The sequence below is a fragment of the Chionomys nivalis genome, chromosome X (assembly GCF_950005125.1).
Source record: "Chionomys nivalis chromosome X, mChiNiv1.1, whole genome shotgun sequence".
NCBI classification, from domain to species: Eukaryota; Metazoa; Chordata; class Mammalia; order Rodentia; family Cricetidae; genus Chionomys; species Chionomys nivalis.
In genome coordinates, this window is record NC_080112.1 from 137410554 (window position 1) to 137426934 (window position 16381).

At 40.9% G+C, this 16381-nt stretch overlaps 1 protein-coding gene across 2 annotated transcripts in view; it reads left to right on the top strand.

The window, feature by feature from the left end:
- Nucleotides 1–303: 303 nt before the first annotated feature.
- The window catches only part of Mbtps2 (membrane bound transcription factor peptidase, site 2), a 43336-nt gene continuing 27258 nt past the window's right edge, over nucleotides 304–16381 (top strand). The window contains exons 1-3 of one of the 2 annotated variants that reach the window (XM_057759492.1): nucleotides 304–493; nucleotides 5026–5174; nucleotides 6797–6989. In XM_057759492.1, coding sequence (XP_057615475.1) covers nucleotides 419–493; nucleotides 5026–5174; nucleotides 6797–6989 — 417 coding nt within the window. In that variant the 5' untranslated portion in view covers nucleotides 304–418. The remainder of the gene's footprint in view (nucleotides 494–5025; nucleotides 5175–6796; nucleotides 6990–16381) is intronic. The other variant, XM_057759493.1, reaches the window with a different exon arrangement.

Sequence of the window (16381 nt, forward strand, 5' to 3'; positions counted from 1 at the left end):
ACGATGTGGCCGTAAACAAACCGGTTACAAAGAGACGTGGTTGATTTGAATGTGGGGGTGTATCATTATTTTTGATAACCTAAAACAAAAAAGCACAACAAACCGGAGATTAAAATCAGTGCGAAGGGAAAGCAGACAGCAGGGAGGGCCAAGCCTAAAGAAACACTAGAACTCTAGCAGCCGAAAACTACTGAGCCGGAGCGTCCCAGGAAAAGAAACTCGTGCTTTTTCCGGCACGCACCAAACCGGCTGAGTGTCCTCACCGGAAGGGTCCGGAGGGAAACGTTGCCAGTGGAGCAAGGGACCCGGTAGCAACTTGGTTCCTGCGCGGATGCTGGGGCTGAAAGGCGACGGGCGGTAGACTGAGTGTGGATCGCAGGAGGAGGACGCCGGAGCCCACCGTCCATCCACTGCTACCATGATTCCGGTGTCGCTGCTGGTGGTGGTGGTGGGTGGTTGGACCGCCGTCTACCTGGCCGACTTGGTGTTGAAGGTGAGGGCCTCGGGCCTAAGGCCTTAGCCGGTGGAGTCCAAGGCTGGTGCGCATGGCCCTGTGTTGCCTGAGGCCTTTCCTGCTCCTTTGCCAAGTTTCCTCCGGTGGGCGGGAGGAGCTGGAACCCGCTCTGCCGGTGGTGTCTACGCGCACCCTTCCGCGTGGCGCACCCGTCCGGCGGAGTAAATAAAGCGGGGCATGCTGCGGGAGGGGTGTGGCGGCCTGCGCCGCAGCCGCATTGCGGGCTCCGGGTCCCTGCAGCTTTTGGCTTCTTCCCGGGAGGAGCCTGTGGTGTGGGCTTGGGAGGCAGGGCTCGAAGGAGGAAAGAAATTTTTTTTTTTTTTTTTTTTTTTTTTTTTTTTTTTTTTGGTTTTTCGAGACAGGGTTTCTCTGTGGCTTTGGAGCCTGTCCTGGAACTAGCTCTTGTAGACCAGGCTGGTAGGAGGAAAGAAATTAAAACATCCTCTTAGGAAATGGCATTGTTTTCCTTCTTTGTGCTAAGGTTACGACCCTTGAGCCCCTACTGGTATTGGGATGAATCGAAATCAGAACGTGATTTAAATCACCGGTGTCTAACTCGAAAGTGCACATGAGTACTCGAGGTTCCTGTTAAAATTTAGATTCTGATTTCAGCAGGTCTGGAAGGAAAGCTGAGATTCTGTATTTCCAACCAGTTCCTCTGTTCTGCAGATGGTCCTGACCCACAGAGCATGTTTTAAAGTAGCATGCTTAAGTCCCAAGAGTTTAGATTGACACATTTGCTACTACACACCCGTGGCATGCAGTGTGTTTTTTGAAAGTTGTGGGTGTTGGAATGGTAAGAAGAAATTTCACCAGTTGTCTGAGCACATGCTTTAGACACCCTTAGCATGGAATGGGTGTGGAGAACATAAGCGTAGAAATTCCCAAGGGTTTAAAAATTACGATCATGAATAGTAAAACCGTCACGTGTTCTTTTAAACAAAATGCCTCACGGCATCGTGTCTTAGATAACAGTAAAATGAAATGGTCCCTGTGCTTCTTTGTCTTACTTAAACTTTAAAGTGTTATCCTTAGGAGGGCTAGACTCTGTCAATTCCTAACCTTTGTGACCTTGGGCAAATTAATACCTAAGCCTCCATTTCTTTAAACAGCAACAGGAAGGGTCACTTGAAATTATGGAGAGGATTATATTAATGTATCTCCATAATATACTACCTAGATCCGAAGGCCAACGACCAGTAACACTTGTTAGAGTGCCAGCCTCTCAGGTCTCACCACAGCCCTGTACAGTTGAAGTCTGCAGCTTACCAAGATCCCCCTGCACATTTGTTTGGGCACCACTGACGCAGTGGATTGGGCATAGTGCTTAGCAGCACAGGCCACAGTAATTTGCTGATTAGGTTAAAAAAAAAAAGCCACGTGATTTCTTCTTGCTTCATATGTGGAAAGAATTCCTAAATAAAAGGAACTCATCAGACTTGTGCAGTCTGTCACTGCACAAGTAAGTGGGTGATGAGGATGTGGCTTTAATTTCTGGGGCATCCTCTATCTTCATGAAAGTGTCAACCCCAGAGCAATGGCACCCTGCGCAGTGTCTGGGGAACGGAGAGACCTTACCTTTAAAAAAGGTGAATATGGGACTGGAGAAATGGCTCAGTGGTTAAGAGCACTGACTGCTCTTCCTGAGGACCCACGTTCAATTCCCAGCACCCACATGGCAGCTCACAACTGTCTGAAAATCCAGTTCCAGGGCATCTGACACCTTCACACCAATGCACATAAAATAAAGTTAAATAAATCTTAAAAAATAAAAAAAGTGGTGAATATGACTGTTTTGTCTGCTTGTATGTACACTGCATGCATTCATTGCCCTTGGTGGCCAGAAGAGATGGTGAGGTCCCCTGGAATTGGAGTTAAGGCTGGTTCTTAGCCACCATGTGGGTACTGGAATTTGAATCTGGGTCCTCTGGAAGAGCAGTCACTACTTTATGGGCTAAGCCATCTTTCCAGTGTCCGAGACCTTGCCTTATTTTTAAGAGCATTCACCTTCTCTTGGTCTTCTGTTCTGCCTTTGACTTTTCTAGCTTTCCACAGGAGATTGCTGCTGCACAGGTGTCCCAGTCTCCTGGGAAACAAGCAGACTTAAAATGGTGTCAGAAGAAAGTAGAGGCAATTACAGATACTGGCGTTCAGACTCAGGTCAATCTTTATGATGGGAAAAAGAGCTGGCATAGCCTTGTAGGACAAATGTATTTTTCATATAGATGACAGTACTTCCGGGGCTTTCTATAACTGCCTTGGTATTTATAGATCTACCTTTAGTCAAGCTTTCGAAAAGATAAGACTTGAGACTGTCTATAAGCAGCTAGCACTGGAACCCCTGGGGAAATTTAAGAGCTGCTGTGGAAGCCACCGGAAGTCTAAAAATGATCTCGAAAGACTTCTTTCCTTTGTGTGGAGGTAAAATAGCCTGTGCTGTCCACTGTGGTAGTTATTAGCTTTATGTGGCTACCTAGCATTTGGAAAAGCTTTTCTGAATGGAGACGTGCTATGAGTATAATTTTGATGCCACATTTCAAAGAATACTAGAAACAAGTGTCTCAGTGTTCTTAAAATGATTACACATTAAAATGATAACTTGGCTATTATAGATTACAAATACATGAAAATGAATCTCCCCATCTTAAAATCTGGCTACTAGACCATTTAAAATTAAATATGTGGCTTGCATTTTTGTTCTAAGCAGGGGTCAAGTTTGTCCCCCCACCCCACCCCGAGACAGGATTTCTCTCTGTAGCTCTGGCCGTCCTGGAACTCGACTTGTAGACCAGGCTGACCTTGAACTCACAGAGAGCCACCTGCCTCCACCTCCACAATGCTAGGATTAAAGTTGCATGCCACCACTGCCTGGCAAGGTTGGGATTTTTTAAGGGCTAAATTAGTAAGTATCTTAAGCTTTATGGTTCATGGAGTCTCTGTTAAATATTCTTGGGTTTTGTTGTCTGTTTGGAGGAGATAGGGTTGAGACAGCATTCCTCTGTGTGCATGTGGCTAGCCTGGAACTCACGATGTCAACTACGCTGGCTGTGAACTTGCAGAGATACTTCTGCCTTTCCTTCTAAAGGGAAGTGGTGGGATTATGGGCAAACCACTGTGCTGGCCACTTTGATGGTTAATTTAGTGGGATTTATTTATTTATTTATTTATTTATTTTTTACTTTATTAAAATACTGAGTTTATTTCACATGTATATTTGTCTCCCTACCATTTCCACATCTGACTACCAATTTAGTGGGATTTAGAGTCACCACAGAAACAATTTCCTGAATGGGGCTGCGAGGGATTTTCTTGATTAGGATAATTGAGGGAAAAAAGCCAACCCTAAATGTGGGTTCCCATGAGGTGGGTTCCTGGACTGGACTGGGAAGGAGAAAGCACCTAAGTGCAAGCTCTCAGCTCCCTCTGCCTCCCGACTGGATGTAATGTGACTAGCTGCCTCCACCACCAACCTCCCCAAGCTCCAGCCACCAGAGTTTCTGCTCCATGATGGGGTATACTCTCGAGCTGTGAGTCAAATTAAACCCTTCTTAAAACTGCCCTCTATCATAGTACCTAGACAAGTAACTAACAGAACCACAGCCCCAGCAGTTTTTTTTTTTTTTTAAAGAAATCCCTTAAAATTTTAAAACCGTTCTTATATTGTAGGCTATAAACCAGATTTCGCTTTTGGACTGTTATTTCCCTGGACCCTAACCCAGCTACCCAGTTAATCTGCACCTTTGATACTTTGAAGGGTAAATGTAAGGCTTTAAGATTATAAACATTTCAGGCTGGGATTGTAGGTCAGTTTGTGGAGTGCTTGCCTAGCATGCATGAATTCCTAGGTTTGCCTCAGCACTACTTAAACCAGACATGTCAAATGCCTGTAATCTCCGTATTTGAGAGGTGGAGTCAAGAGGATCAGAAATTCCAGGTTGTCCTTGGCTATATGGAAATGAGGCCAGCCTGAGTTTTGTGAAACTATCTCAAAAAATATTGTCAACCCGTGGTTTCTCAACCTATGACCATCGGAAAACACAGATATTTATATTACGATTCATAACAGTAGCAAAATTACAGTTATGAAATAGCAACAAAAATAATTTTATTTTATTTTATTTTATTTTATTTTATTTTATTTTTGGTTTTTTTCGAGACAGGGTTTCTCTGTGGTTTTGCAGCCTGTCCTGGAACTAGCTCTTGTAGACCAGGCTGGTCTCGAACTCACAGAGATCCGCCTGCCTCTGCCTCCCAAGTGCTGGGATTAAAGGTGTGCGCCACCACCGCCCGGCCAAAAATAATTTTAAAGTTGGGGTCACCACAACACGAGGAGCTGTGTTAAAGGGTCTCGGCATTAGTAAGGTTGAGAATCAGTGTTGTTGAGCCACTAACATCTTGGTTTCATATACAAAGTACTTATTTTCTTTATGTTTTAACCTTTATTTAGTTCTTTACTTATGTTATAAATGTGTTCTTCAAATTTGAGTGATGCTGAACTTTTCTTTCTCTAGTCATCTGCGTATTTTAAACATTCTTATGAAGACTGGCTGAAAACCAATGGATTGAGCATCTCTCCTTTTCATATAAGATGGCAAACTTCAGTTTTTAATCGTGCCTTTTACAGTTGGGGACGGCGGAAAGCAAGGATGCTTTACCAATGGTACTTTTCATCTTTAATTTTGGGGGTTAAATTAGTAATTTAATTATATATACAATTGTATCATTGTGCTTTTTCATACACTAAAAATCATGGTACCTGACCATAGTGGTGCATACCTGTTATTCCAGAAGGATCACAAGTTTGAGGCCATCCTAAGTTAGATTTCAAGTTTGAGGCCAGTCTGAGCTACATAAGAACATTGTCTCAAACAAACAAACAAACAAAAATAAATAAGAGAGACTGGAGAGGTGGTTTAACCATTAAGAACATTTGCTGTTCTTCCAGAGGATGCATATAAAGTAAAAATAAAATATATACATAAGTAAGTAAATAAGGCACTTTGGGAAATTTATGGTTTTGTATTTTACATGGTCTTTGGAATACCTAATGTCCTAACAATTTCTTTTTTAAGATTTATTTACTTTTATTTTGTATGTTTATGTATGTTTATTTTGTATGTTTATTTTGCTGAATGTGTACCACCTGCTTGCAGTACTCCCAGGAACCAGGCAGCTATGAGATCTCCTGGAACTGGAGTGGCAGACAGTTGTGAGCCATCATGTAGTCCTAGAAACTAGGAACTGAACCTGACTCTTCTGCAAGAGCAGCCAGTGCTCTTAACCTCCAGCCATGCCACCAGCTTCTCAGAACAGGTTCTTAGTTCGGAGAATATGGGGTTCTTGAATAGTGTCCTCTAAATTACCTTTTGTTAAAAAATAAACCTTCGAGTAGGAATCCCAGCACTCAGAATACCGAGGCAGGAGAATTGAGAATGTGAGGGAAATCTGGACAACATAGCAAGTTCCAGGCCAGTCGGTTAGTTACTGAGACCCTCTTTCTCTCTCTCTCTCTCTCTCTCTCTCTCTCTCTCTCTCTCTCTCTCTCAAATATCTCACAAATAAATGTAAGTTCCAGGTGTGTTCAAACTAATGTAAACAATTAGATAATAAAAAAGTATATAGTAATAAAAATAGGCAAACCTAAAATTCAGTTTTTTGAAAACACTGATAAAACTGATTAAGCCTAGACCATAATTTATTTAAAAAAAAAAGTAAATAAAAATCATAATTAAAAATAGATAATACTTCAAATTCTATGAACAATAAAAACAATAATATTATAAACAATTCTACAACCTTCAATTTCACAACAGAATGTATGAAAACGAACAGATTAGTTCCAAGTGTAAAATAACAGAATAAGAAAAGTATTAGATTTGATACTTCATTGGTACTTAAACTAGTTTATCACAAAGTGAAGCTAAAATAAGATGAACATGGTAGAATGGGTGAAAAATGAATGCGTGCCCCAATCTTAAGAGCATTCCTAACTATATTAAACACAATCAAACAGTGCTATATAAATGAGCAAATGGAAAGGAAACCCTCTAGCCCCCTTTTAAAACTAGCAATAATATTCAGCTTTTTGGGTGTCAGAGTATTTTAGTTTGTTCGTACTGCCTATGAGTCAGTCAGATAGTTTAGATAGCATAAACAAGACCAGCTTTTGGTAATTTCACCCATTGTTCAAAAGTAATGAAACGTGGCCAGTTAGTTGTTTTGTTAATATATACATTGTGAAGAATTGTACACTTACATGTTTGTTTTTGTCCTTGTTGCCAGGTTCAATTTTGGAATGGTGTTTGGTGTAATTGCCATGTTCAGCTCATTTTTTCTCCTTGGAAAAACACTGATGCAGACTTTGGCACAGATGATGGCTGACTCTCCCTCTTCTTCCTCTTCCTCCTCTTCCTCCTCTTCTTCCTCTTCCTCCTCTTCCTCCTCTCTTCACAATGAACAGGTGTTGCAAGTTGTGGTAAGTATACTCCTTTTTGCTTTAAACTGCTGAAAACATAGATATATTTTTCTGGCTAGTATACCTATAGTGCATAACATAAACATTAAAGTAAAACACCTCATAATTTTTCTTCGAATTACACACTTAACTAAAAACCATTAGTGCAAGATTAGCAGAAATTGTCACAATGTTTGATGGCAGTGGCAATACCTGTAAAGAGAATATATTGACCACTAATAAGACAGACAGCCATTACAGGTTCCCCTTAACTCAGGTTGTCTACTTGAGATGTGAAATGATTATTTATTGCAAGGAGTAGGCATTCCGACTTGAGATCTCTAGAACATGAAAGTAAGCTACATCGTAATGTCGTGCAGCACTCCCTGTCCTTTTCATGGTTTTCAAAATTTAACCAATAATCTTCTTTTAATTAAAAGTATAAGACTAGCGCCGGGCGGTGGTGGCGCACGCCTTTAATCCCAGCACTCGGGAGGCAGAGGCAGGCAGATTCCTGTGAGTTCGAGACCAGCCTGGTCTACAAGAGGTAGTTCCAGGACAGGCTCCAAAGCTACAGAGAAACCCTGTCTCGAAAATCCAAAAAAAAAAGTATAAGACTACATAGAGTTAGGGGCAAAGGCATAAGACATTTTTAGCCACTGATATTTCTTTGAAACTACTTTCTGTTAGTTGGACTAGCCTAGTATTTGTTATATAGCCCAAGTTGCCCGCAAACCTCCAAGTATTGAGATTTCAGATAAGAATCATTACACGTATGTTGTGATTTTTTTTTTTAGAATTTAATTTATTTTCTGTGTTTGAGTGTTTTACCTACATGTATGTATACTATATGCATGCCTGGTGTCCAGAGGCCAAAAGGTGGCATTGAATTACCTAGAAGTATACTTATAGACAGTTGTGAGCCACTGTGTAGATGCTGGGAACCAAATCTGGGTCCTCTGCAAAAGCAGTACATGTTCCTAACTGCTGATCCAGCTCTCCAGTCTCCATCTTGTGATTTCTTAATATTAAAAAAATATGTGCTAGGCTTTATTCCTTTGCTTGTAAGGTATTATAGTAGTTCTTACTTTAAAGCACATGTGTAGGCTTCTGGCAGTACTGGGATTTGTAAGTACAGCATCAAGTGCCACCTTCAGTTTGCAAGAATGCTCGACATTGGTTCACTTTTGCTTCAGATGTTTTCAGCTTTTATTTAAGTATTTCTAAATTATATTTTTATACTTGTAGTTTCTGGTCCATGAGTTATAAATATTGTATTTAATCATGTCCCTTGTTAATGAGACATTTAAGGTACAAATTTTTCAGAAAAAAAGAAATATCTCTATGACCTCGGCTAAGTTGGGCCAACGGAGAAAAACTTACATGTAATTTATAGAGAGTAGTAAAGATGGTCACAACTCTTTCTTAGAAGTTGAGACAAAGCCGGGCGGTGGTGGCGCACGCCTTTAATCCCAGCACTTGGGAGGCAGAGGCAGGTGGATCTCTGTGAGTTCGAGACCAGCCTGGTCTACAAGAGCTAGTTCCAGGACAGGAACCAAAAGCTACGGAGAAACCCTGTCTCAAAAAAACCAAAAAAAAAAAAAAAAAAAAAAAAAAAAATGTTGAGACGATTTTTCAGGTGAAGCTGCATAAGACATGATGTATTTCTTCAGTAAATATTTATGAGATGAACGTTTTCTGCCTACTGGCCATGTACTGGGTCCCAGTTACCTAGGGAACAAAACCGAGTGCTCACACTCGTGGAACTTTTTAGTCTAGAAGGTGAGATGCTATGATTGTTATTTGATTGGACATTATACAAGTCGCTGTGGTCACAAATGGAGTGTAAGGTGTACCTGACACTAGGAAAGAAGAGAGCAGAAGGATGAGAACAGTCCATATAGCCTGGAAAAGGAAGATGGGACTCAGTGAGAACTCAGCACCCAGGAATGGAAGGATCACTGTAACATGGAAGACAGAATTATCCCAGTGATCATAAAGACGTAGGTAACAGGCAATGTTTTCCAAAGGAAGTCTCTGTATATGTTTTATTTTGTTCTTATCACATGGCTAATAGACAGGATACACGCATGAAGTTTATTTTGTTCTCCCTGACTTACAGATAAGAAAAGTGAAAGACCAGAGACATTGCATCATTTGCCCATTATCAGAGTTAGTAAGTAGTATGTCTATCTCCGTGATCATAAGAGTCTATGCACATTATGTTTCTCTTTTAGAAAGACAAATAAAAGCCAGGCCTTGTGATGCAGGCCTATAATCCCAACGATTCAGGAGGCTGAGGCAGGAGTATTGCAAACTTGCCTTGGCTACAAAGCAAGTTTAAGGCCAACATGGCATGGGCAACTTAGTGAGAACCTCTCCTATGTAAAAAGTAAAAGAAAGTATTGGGAGGCATAACTTCATGATAGATCACTTGTCTGGCATGCATTGGTCCCTGGGTGCCATTTAAGGGTGAAGGGAAGGGAAGAGAGAGAGAAAAGGAGGAAAAGAGGGAGGCAGGTGAGGAGATAGGTTGGTTCATTCATTCAAAGAAGTATGCATAATTTTGACCTGCCCTTATGAGTACTGTGGTAAAAGTTTAGGTAAGCATATTATAAGAAAACAGTATGAAAAGTAGAAGGTAAAATGGGTGATATAGGTAGTACCTAGACTGTGAAAGACCTTTCTAGAAATTTTCTCTTTTACCTCTAGTTGGGAGGGAAAGGTGGTGGTGGGATATGGAAGGAGTAGGAGGATTGAGAACGGAGGGTGGGTTTGCTCAAAACACATTGTATGTATAAAATTCTCAAACGGTTTCTAAAGGGGAGAGATACAGAATACAGTTCTCAGCAGTAATTAACTTCATGTGACACTGGAGGTTATGGGGTGACTTTTGGTTATACAATTAGTTAGTGTTCAAGAAAGAAGAGGGTAGGAAGCCCGTTTAGAGAAATCCTGATCATTGGCCTTTCTGCCTGCTGGAATTCCAGTGGCAATTGTCAGGTAGAGAGGAAATTATTATTATTATTATTATTATTATTATTATTATTATTATTATTATTATTATTCTCTTTGCTTCTCAGTTTATTCAGCCTTTATAAGAATACCAGGTGTGCTATGCTTTGGAACCATTAAAAAGCCAGAAGCCCAGTAGTCTACCAGGCTTATTTGTGTATAATTTTGAAAGTGCCTTGTCTCGTCTTTGAACTAGCCCTTGCAGCTTAAGGAATGTACTTCTGGCTTTCCCTCTAATTCCCTGCAGCCTTGTTCAGTATTAATTCCCACAACCCTGGCACTGTGTGCTGTTGAAAGAGTGTTCTGTGTTCAGTGTTCTGGTACATCTAATACTCTGTGCAATCATATCAGAGACAGATGGTCATCTTGTACTGTTGCCAGCCAATAAGACCTGCCATCTGTCGCTACCGTCAGTCACAAACTCAGACTCTTACTTTGTCTTATTAGTGTATCCAGAAGAGAAGGGACAGAGAACTGAATTGAGTTATTTGAAATAAAGGCAAGCTGTGCTTTGGTGTCAGTTATTTTGTGAGCTAGATAGTATGAATGAGAGCTAATCTCAAGGCAATACATTTAAAGAGGTATCAGAAAGAACAGGAAAGCTACTAAGCTGAATAAATGACTTACCCAGCTTGGGAATGGAGAAATGGTGGAGCACAAGGGACACTGATATTTGTGAAAGAAAAGAGTTGTTCAGTAAGGTCTGAGTAAAGAGAATTGGAGATAACAAGACAGCACACACACACATTCAAAATGTTGATTATGAAAATGGATTTCATAATCAAAAACAGACACTTGGAATCAGTGGAATTTCGAGAATGAGTGAGCTGCACACTGCAGACCCCTCTTTGATTACGCATCTGCTGTGCAGCCCAAAACAAAGTCTGATTGAGAGATCAGCAAAACTCAGTCTAACAAAAGGCCTGGAAAGCAAAGGAAAAACCATGCTCTTAATTCGCGTGACTATGGAATGAGGACATCAGAACTGTGGGATGTTTTTATGCAACAGTAAATAAACAGTATATCTTTGTTCTTAGTTATTTTTGATTTCTAAAGATGTTATTTTTAGAGCAGGTTTAAGTTTATAGCAGTATTGAGAGGAAATACAGAGATTTCCCAAGTACTTCCCACACAAACACAGCTGCCCCAACCAGAGTGGTCCACTTGTTACTGTTGGTAAATGTAAACTAACGGACCATCACCACCCAGGCCCATGGTTTACATTTACAGTCAGTCTTCATGTTTTAGGAGATGTTGAATATTAATAAATTTGATAACTTAAGTTTTTGTAATACCAAAAATTCAAAGTAAGATTATATGGCAAATAAAGCGGATGCTACATTTCTGACATGTATTACAAGGGAGCAATACTAGTATTTGAAGTGTAGAAAGAGAGGAATACAGGAACACAGCTGAACATGATAGTGTATGTCTGTAATCCCAATATTCAGGAGGCAGAGGCAGGAGGATCACTGTAAGGTCAAGGTCAAGCTAGTCTCCCTACCAAGTTACTTGTCACCCTGTTTCAAATAAAACAACAAATACATGAATTACATCAGGAAAAGCCAGTTGAGTCATGAATAGACTACTGAGATTGCAGATTTGAATAAAATGAGCTTGCCTAGAGATACAGCTAAGTCTGTTTTTTTTAAAAGAGCAGTTTGATAAGATGTATGTATCCATGTAGGCTAATCTTGTGTCAACTTGACACAAGCTGGAGTCATCAGAGAGCAAGGAGCCTCAGTTGAGGAAATGCCTCCATGAGATCCAGCTACAAGTCATTTTTATTCAGTTAATGAACACGGAGAGGGCCCAGCCATTGTGGGTGGTTCCATTCTTGGGCTGGTCCTGGGTTCATTAAGAAAGAAGGTTGAGGGTCTGGAGAGATGGCTCAGTGGTAAGAGCACTGGTTGCTCTTTCAGAGGTCCTGACTTCAATTTTCAGCAACCATATGGTAGCTCACAACCATCCATAATGAGATCTGATGCCCTCATCTGGCCTGCAGGCAGACATGCAGACAGATCACTATATACATATTAAATAAATACATCTTTAAAAGAAAAAAAAAAAGAAAGCAGTCTGAACAAGCCATAAGGAGCAAGCCTGTAAAATAAGTAGCACCCCTGCTTCCAGATTCTTGCCCTGTTTGAGTTCCTGTCCTGACTTCCTTCAGTGATGGGCAATAATATGGAAGTGTAAGCCAAATAAACCCTGTCCTCCCCAACTTGGTTTTGGTCATGGTGTTTTGTTGCAGCCATATAAACCCTAACTAAGACAAAGGTCAGAATTGTGGGGTATTGCTGTGACAGACCTGACCATGTTTTGGGGTAGATTGTGGCTAGACTTTGGATTTGGGCTAGAAAAGCCAGTGAGTGTTGAGAGCTCAGTGGGCTGTTCTGTGGAAGCTTGGAAGGAAGTTGAGAGCAGAGCCAGGATGGTGGCGCACACCTTTAATCCCATCCATCGGGAGGCCGAGGCAGGCAGCTCTTTGTGAGTTCGAGGCCAGCCTGGTCTACAAAGTTCCAGAACAGCCAAAGACACACAGAGAAACCCTGTCTCGGGAGAGAAAAAAAAGAATTTTGAGAGCAGTGCAGAGGATGGAGGCCTGGCTTGTGAAGTTTCAGAGGGCAGATTAAAGACTATCACGGCCATTTGCTGTTTTGATTTAAGAGTCTGGCATTGTGGTAGCTGGGGCTGAAGAATCAGCTGTGATTAACAAGACACCAGAACTCCTAAAGTGAAATGTTTGCAGAGCTTGGATACTCGATGCTAGTTGGCAGGAGCTGAGAATCTGGCATTGATTAAGAACAGATCAGCATTGTTAGGGTGAAATCTGGGAAATATTTCCTGAGAGCACAGAGAAGCTGGGTTCCAGAGGTAGCCTAGGTTGTACCTTGTGCGGCAGCTGAACTTGGTAGTGTAAGGGTCACCCAGGTTTTGAAGGCATGAAGGGGTCATGGAGAGCCGTTGAGGCTTGGCACTGTGAGAGGCCAGAAGAGACCATAGGTGAAGGCCCAGGATTGAAGGGGTCATGAAGAGATGTTGACAGTGCAGTCCAGTTGCCCTAGAAGACCCCAGAAGTTTTAGAGACGACAGTATGATTGGGATAACCACCAAGGACAGCAGCAGCAGCAGAGTGGAGCCAAGCAGAGCCTAGAAGATAAGCTATGTGTGCTGCAGAAGGAAGAGCATAGGAAGTGATCCAAGCCCTTGGAGTGACCCAGAAGATAGATCATTGAGTGGATTCCAGACATTGGACATTGGTGTTATTTACACGGCTAGGTTTGGTTTGGTTTTGATTTGATTGTGACTGTGCCCTGGGTCTTCACTCTTGAAATGTGAAGGTATATGATTTTGATTTTTACAGGAGCCCACAACTGAAAGACTTTAAACTTTTAAAAGAGATTTTGGATTTTTAGAGAAATTGGATTTTTTTTTTTTTTTTGAGACAGGGTTTCTCTGTGGTTTTGGAGCCTGTCCTGGAACTAGCTCTGTAGACCAGGCTGGTCTCGAACTCACAGAGATCCACCTACCTCTGCCTCCTGAGTGCTGGGATTAAAGGTGTGTGCACCACTACCACCCAGCAAAATTGGATATTTTAAAGAGACGGAAATTTTAATGTATTTGAATTTGTAAAGACTGTAGGACTTTTAAAGTTATTTATGATTTTAATGTAAGATCTTGACAAATAAGAAAGGAAGGGTTGTGGCTCAATTGTGATGTGTTTGTGTGTCAGGTTGACAAGGGATCAGTTGTGCTGTCAACTTGACACAAGCTAGAGTGAACCTCAGTGGAAAAAATGCCTCCATAAGATCCAGTTGTAAGGCAGTTGTAATTAATTTTATTAATTAGTGATGGGGGGGCCCAGCCCATTGTGGGTGGTGCTTGTGTTAAGTTGACACACAAAACCAGCCAGTACAGAAGTAAACAAGTATAAGAAGTAGCATAGTGATAAACTGAAAAAAATTCCCACTGTACTAAGTCATATTTGTCACTCACTTTTTGAATGAAGAGATGGCTCAATAGAAGTAAGAGCACTTGCTGTGAAAGGCAGAGGGTCTGTGTTTAGATTCCTAGCACCCACATGGCTTTGCAGGCTGCAAGCCCAATACCGTGTGGTGAACACAGGCTCATCTCTGGAGCTCGCGAGCCATCTAGCCTAGCTGAAATGGTGGAGCTTCAGGTTCAGCAAGAGACCCTGTCTGAAAACATAGCCTACAGAGGGCCAACAAGATGGCTCAGAGGGGAAGGGCACTAGTCACTAAGCCGGATGACCTTAGTGCTATCCACAGAACCCACATATCGGAAGGAGAGAGCCAGTTCCTTCATGTTGTCCTCTAGCTTCCACAGGCAAACTGTACCATGTATATATGCCCCACACATGCATGCAGCAATTAATTAATTAGTTAAGGTGGAGAGACATAGAGGAAGACACCCTCTATGGCTTCTGCATGTGTGTGTAGAGGCATGTGTACTTGCACACACACAAAAGTTCACACTTGAGAATTGAATAATCAAGTCACAAAAATAATTATAAAGAAGCAAAAACTTGTAAAATAGTTAAATGACCAACAACCCATTCCACAAAATATAATGTAGCTATTAAAAACCTTATTGAGATGCTAGTCTAAAACAAAAATTAAAACAAAAAAAGCAGGCCCAGTTGTGCACACTCACAATTCCAATGTAAGAAGGTAGAAGCAGGAGAATTCTTGGGACTTTCTGGCCAGGCAGCCTAGCCTAATTATTGAATTCCAGGTTCTGGTGAGAGAGATCTTGTCTCAAAAAACAAGGTAGTAGCTAGAGAGGTGTCTCAGATGTTAAGAGCATTTGTTCCCAAAACCTATATGGTGGTTCATGACCATCCATAACTCCAGTTCTAGGGGATCTGATGACCCTCGTCTAACCTCATGGGCACCTAACACATAAGTGGTGCACATATATATATACACATACAAACAAAACACATACACATAAATCTAAATTTTTTAAATTTATTTTATATGTGTGAATGTTTTACCTGAATGCATATATGTACACTACATCTCTGCTACATTCCCTGGAACTGGGATTATGAATTGTTGGGAGCCAAGATATGGGTATGGATCCTCTATAATAACAGGTACTTTTAACTACTGAGCCATTTCTGCAGCCCCCCCAAAAAAGGGCACATTGAGTTAGGTATGGTATAATGCAGACATAATCCCAGCCTTCTATCCCTCTGGAGACTGAGGCAGGAGGTTCTTTCTTAATAGGTAGGCTCAACTGTATATATAGGACTCTGGCTCAAAAAAAGAAGAAAGAGAGAAAATAAACATAGAACTAGAAAATACTCATGAAGAGATATTAAATGAAAACACTAGTTTCAAATTATGTTTATAATTACAGCATAATTTATAATTATTATAGATTATATAATTATTAATTATAATTACAGTATAATTTTTTAAAGTAGATGTATAGGGGAAAGACAAGAAAGATGCAGCAAAGCATTGAGAATGGTTCTGTTTTCTGTTTGCAAAGTGAGCAGGATTTTAGGCTTCTATTTAAGTTTGTCTGTCTTTTTTTTTTTTTTTTTTTTTTTTAAGATTTATTTATTTATTGTATACACAGTGTTCAGCCTCCATGTATGGCATCAGGCCAGAAGAGGACACCAGACCTCATTACAGATGGCTGTGAGCCACCGTGTGGTTGGTGGGAATTGAACTCGGGACCTCTGGAAGAGCAGTCAGTGCTCTTAACCTCTGAGCCATCTCTCCAGCCCCCCTGTCTTGTTTTTTAATGATTTATTTATTTTATTTTATGTGTAAGGTTATTTTTGTCTGCATGTATGCACATGTGTGGACTTGGTGCTCATGGAGGTCAGAATAGTGTGTCAGATCCCCTGGACCTGGAGTTACAGCTGTTAACCCCTATGTGGGTGCTGGGAATTGAACCTGGCTTTCCTGCAAGAGCAGTATAATGCTCTTAACCACTGAGCCATCTTTCCAGACCCCAGTTTGCCTGTATTAAGCATTTTTAGTTAATATTCAAATGATAATTCATAAATGTAGGAAGGGATTTTTCTCCAGAGAGATTTCTTTTGGGTTTTAAGTCTTGTACTGTGAGAAGTGTGTGTTCCATATGTTCAGACTCTCTCCCTAATAGATGATTTGCCTTATTGCTAGGCTCTCTTGGCTATCAGAGAATTTTACTGTTCAGCCTGGATAATTAGAAAGCTTTCCTTATGCATGCACTGATATTTATATGCAAAACATTTTTTAGAGTACATGACTGTAAAACAATTCATGCTTCTTCATCTGTCTACGAGTCTACATTGCATTAAGTTGTGCATCTTGGCTTCTGTTTTTCTGACAGGTAAACTGATAAGGGTAAGAGGAATGAAGGGCATAGTGCAC